The 5,256-nt window shown below is 34.2% G+C and overlaps 1 protein-coding gene across 8 annotated transcripts in view; it reads right to left on the bottom strand.

The window, feature by feature from the left end:
• The window catches only part of LOC106873049 (BTB/POZ domain-containing protein 17), a 52,382-nt gene that overhangs the window by 24,060 nt on the left and 23,066 nt on the right, over positions 1–5,256 (bottom strand). The window contains exon 1 of one of the 8 annotated variants that reach the window (XM_014920255.2): positions 2,213–2,415. The exons of 6 other annotated variants lie outside the window; for them this stretch is intronic. In XM_014920255.2, the coding sequence (XP_014775741.1) occupies positions 2,213–2,240 (28 nt within the window). In that variant the 5' untranslated portion in view covers positions 2,241–2,415. Of the gene's footprint in view, positions 1–2,212; positions 2,416–5,256 lie in introns of those variants that run through there. One more of the 8 variants, XM_014920256.2, reaches the window with a different exon arrangement.

Below are 5,256 nucleotides of genomic sequence, written 5' to 3'. Positions count from 1 at the left end.
TATATATATATATATATATATATATATATATATATATATATATCATTCATTCATCATCATTTAACATCTATTGTCCCTGCTGGAAAGCTGCACCAGGCTCCAGTCTGATTTGGCTTGGTTTCTACAGCTGTATGCCCTTCCAAACGCCAACCACTTTACAGAGTGTGCTGGTTGCTTTTACATGGGCACTTTTATGTGGCACTGCCATAAGTACATGGCACCAGCACAGGTCTCTTGCAGGTCAATCCTTACCACCAGGGGGACTGGTCTTAATACTTCTAATGTAGAGTACAGGTCTTCTTGAGTACAGCAAGCCACCAGGCACCTCCATCCTTTGTCATCTCACCTAAAAGGTTCAGCATCCTGAGGTCATTCTTCAGTACTTTGTCCCATGTCTTCCTGGGCCTACCACTTCCATGTGTTCCATCTACTTTAAGGGATCAGTAATTCTTTATGGAGTTCTCAGTATCCATCCACATCACATGACCAAACCAACAGTCTTCTCTCTTGCACACAGCAACTCATTCCTCTTATGCCTAACTTCTCTCCTAGTACACTAGCACAATGTCAAACATGTACACTTACATTACACATCCAGTGGAGTGTACTAGCCTCATTTTTCTCTAACCTTCACATGTCCTCTGCATTCAGAGCCCACATCTCACTACCATGTATGTATGTATATATATATATGATGATGATGATATATATAAACTAAATTCAAATTCAATAGGGTATTTAAATACCATTTGCTATAAACAAAACCATCGCTCCAAAACCACTGATTACTCACAATTAAAATAGACATGGCCAATGTAATGAACATAACAGAAACAGGATTAATTTGCATGGAATACAGAAGTACGGAATACAAATAGCCAGTCCAATGCGACTGTCGAAATGTTACGGCAGAAGCATATAGATATGCAGTGTGCAAGAGGTAAGATGGAGGGAAGCCTTTACTAGACTCATCATGAGCAAGGAACAAAGGTACAAACTCTTTTGGGTATGTAGCAGATGGCATGGGTGGTGTAGGTATATTCTTGACTGAGAAATGGGCAGATAAAGTGATCAAGGTTATCAGAGTGTGTGATAGGATTGTTAAGCTAAGACTAGTATTAGATTAAACTACAACATCATATATCTGAGGGTATGCACCATGATTTGGACTAGCAGATCAACAGAAGAGCCATTTCTATGAAGCCTTCTGTAGACGACTTTGGTGACAGATGGCAATGTCCTTATAATGGCTGGTGATTTCAAAAGACATATCGGGCAGCACTCCAACAAATTTCATAGTGTGCATGGCAGTTACGTTTTTTGGTTCTAGAAATGGAAGGAATAAAGGTGTTGGAATTCTGTGATGCAAATTACATTTTCACAAATTTTTTTATCTTAACATGTTATACACTTCTTTTCCCTATACATCATGCTGATAATTTGGAAAAAGCTGTATTTCTTATGTTCTTGAGAAATTAATAAAAATGTTACAAAAGATTTAAAGATGAAAATATTTAATGAAAGAAAACAACGAATTAACGCTTGCAATGAAATTTTGCTATACACTGCAAGCCCTCACACTAGTTCTAAACTTAGCCCTATACCCTAAGCTCCAAGAGGGTTTCAATACGTTGCTATGGGAACAGACACAAATAGCATCGTCAGCTAGATGGGTTGTTCAGAATGGATAAATCTGATTGGCTAAAATTACAAAAAATAAAGATTCATTAATTTCTCCCAAAATAGCTGTGATTTTCGTAATTGGCATTAAAAAACAACTACATGTGTAGAAATTCTCAATAAAACCGAAAGAATTGTGTTAACGCAAAAAGATCCAATTAAAAATTGAACTCGTAATTTCTTTTTTTAATGTTATTAACTTCCTTATGTCTAAAACAATTTGGAAACGTTTTCGGAAAAAAATCAAAAATGAAAAAAGTTATATCCGGGTTGTATTTGGAAAAGAGGAAGGTTAAAGTTTAAGAAAGTAAAACAATCTCTGATGAAAACAGAAACACGAAGAAATCGCCGAAATATACATAAATAAATAAAATTTTAAAAGTGACACGGGGTGGGGGCAGGAGGGTGCTTATTGCCATGGAGACTATAATGTTCTTAGGGTAGAACGTTTACAACGCAGTCCAGAAAAAAGTCTTGTAGTTAGTAATGATGATGACGATGATGAAAAGTTAAAAAAAAAAACACTGATTACAAAAAGACTTGATACTTTTTGGTGCCATTCGGAACAGATTGCCGATATAATCCCTCTTCGATAAAAATCAAACGAACACTAACATATGTGTAAGCATTTACCCCCCACCACACAATTCATCTTTAAATATAAATATAAATGTATGTGTACATATGCTTATGTGTATGTGTGTGTGTATATGTTGCCGACGTAAACAGTTTGCTTGTATGACGTATATAACATGAATGTATTACAGAAAAAAAAAACATAAGAAACAATTTCGCACACAGAATACAATCGTGCACATTCATGTATGTGGTCGAAATTGTTTCTTGTGTAGGGAGAGGAAATTTAAAGGCTTAAAACTGTGTGTGCAGACTAATATTTAATGAAACACACACACATACACATATATCCAGTCGCTTATCGAGATTTGCATACATTAATATTGTCGGAAATTTTTACCAATATTGTCAGACAAACGAATACCCACCCAAACATAACACGGAAAATAACAAACAAAGGAACCCCGCCCCCCATCAGTCAAAACTTTAAAAATGTGGATAACACAAATATGAACACACTAAGGTTTAAGTTTATATTTTGTAGTGCTTGGGTTTTCCTTCTGATGCTACTTTGAGTTTCGCTTCTTGAAAATTCTATCAACGAATCTATAAATTCACATTTCGAATAGACACATACATTTGTGTTTGCGTGACAGCAACCAACTCATAAAATAGTATTCGTTCCGTAAACATTTGGAAAAGTTTATAAACAATAAATATTTAGATTTCGTAAGTACTTTAAATGCAATTGTACTTCTTTACATACATACATCCATCCATCCATACATACAAAGTATACATAAAGAAGTACACCCCCACCCGATTTTACTTCCTCATAACTTTCAGAAAAATGGATATTTTTGAAGAAATTTTCTACAAATACTTTTCACATAGTATAGATTTCTATTATATCGGAATTTGTTGTGAAATTTTTTTCCGAGGCGGGAGGGGACATGAGTTTCGGAAAATTCACATAATCAGCTTTGTTTCCTTATAACTTACAGAAAAACGGGTACATTTTAGTGAAATTTTCTACAAATTCCTTTAATATAGTGTAGATTATGATTACATTGGAATTTAATGTGGAGCAAAAATTGGTGGGCACACACACACATATACCGATACACATCAGATATATATCGGACTGGGAACCCAATGCTAAACGACATTCGCTCTACATACATATTAAATGGTAGCTCAAATTTTGGACCACTTTGTACGTATATACAAACGTATACATACATATATATGTAACGTATAAAACACTTATATAAACAGGGCTAATTTAACTGTATTTCCGTAGACTGAAAAATGAAAAACCTTAATCGATTTTCCAATCTGATCGAATTCTCATCAGCAGCGTCTACATCAATTTCACCATTCCCAGAGAAACAAGCAGTCAATCTGTTTATATATTCAACAATTACAGTAGCTACTTAAAAATTATTAATACATACAAATATATATATGTACCCATTAATAATTCACAGAACGTAATTCATTCATAATATAAACATGCTCTCTCTCTCTCTTTCTACACACACACACACATTGTAGGTACCCACACAATGAGATAAATTTTAAAAAATGATCCACAGAGATTATCCAAGTAATTAGCAAATATAAACTCCCTCTGGGAGTGTTTGAAATCTGTAGAAAAAGTAAGGGAGGTAACTCCAATAAGTCGCTCAAAACTTTTGGACAATAAACAATAAACAATGCAGTTGAATTTGTTTGTAAAGAAATTGGTATATACAACAAACATGTAGCGGCTTTTACTAGACCTCCTCAGCAAATCATTCTATATTTAATCAAAAGACTAAAAGTGATCAATCAATATACACAAACAAGTATATATATATATACATACATATATATATATATATATATAACAAATAATAAATGTTAAATCTCTGAACGAGGTATTAACAGTAACTGCACGATAAAGCGAAGTATATTTGCCACTAAAATGAGTATATGCATATACACGTACAGGTATGTGCATACCTACGTTTACCTGTATATATAGGTGCATATCTGGGTACAGGACATTGCAAACAAAACGTAGACAAAAAAATAATAATAACCAGAGTACAGAACACACAGAGGCCACATAGAGAACATTTTCCTTCATCATATATATATATATATATATATATACACACATGTCTATACGGGGTATGTAGTGACGGTAATAATGAATATATAATATAGCTGATGGAGAGAAATTCCGAGGAACGTTCTGCCTACTAAATACAAATATGTTTGAGTCAGACTTTGTTATACATTCATAACTAGATTCCCTATGCTTCGCTGAGAAGGTTAATGACACAGAAACAGATCAGCTGCATTTACCGGTTGCCTTTAAAGAACAGACACGCTGTAAACACCTGCATCGTCTATATTGCTCTAAATATCGATTGGCTGGTCTTTTGGGAGAAATTTCCTTTAATGGTTTTTTTCACAAAAAAATTTTAATTTCAAACACATCTAAAGAGAGCTTGGATAACCTCATTTTATCGAATTTTTTTTTAACAAAAGTGTATTGAAATATGCGGGACACTTTTGTACTTAGTATGCAGAATGCCCTCGCCTACCCCGAAATATTTTCCACTCAGTCATCTTCATTGATCTTTTACAAATACCACACGTTTTTATTTAAAAAAAACAAACAAAGGGTGTTGGCAGTGGACCGTGAAAACTTAGAAAGTTTGTAATATTTGTGTGCGTATGAGTGCATGTACGCAATAGGTATAGGCGTGTCTGTATGGTTAAAAAGCTTGTTTCCCAACCAGTGTTGTCTTGCGTTCAGCTCCAATGGATGATATTTTAGGCAAGTATCCTCTTCTAGAGACTCAGGCTCACCAAAGCTTTGTGAATAGATTTGGTAGACGGAAACTGAAAGTATTGTCATACACACACACATATATATGTTGATAGAAATGACAACAAAAAAACAAACAAAAGAAAGAGACCTCGATATTATATATATATATATAT

This window comes from Octopus bimaculoides, chromosome 22 (genome assembly GCF_001194135.2).
Source record: "Octopus bimaculoides isolate UCB-OBI-ISO-001 chromosome 22, ASM119413v2, whole genome shotgun sequence".
Classification (NCBI taxonomy): domain Eukaryota; kingdom Metazoa; phylum Mollusca; class Cephalopoda; order Octopoda; family Octopodidae; genus Octopus; species Octopus bimaculoides.
This window is presented reverse-complemented; position numbering and strand designations above follow the sequence as displayed.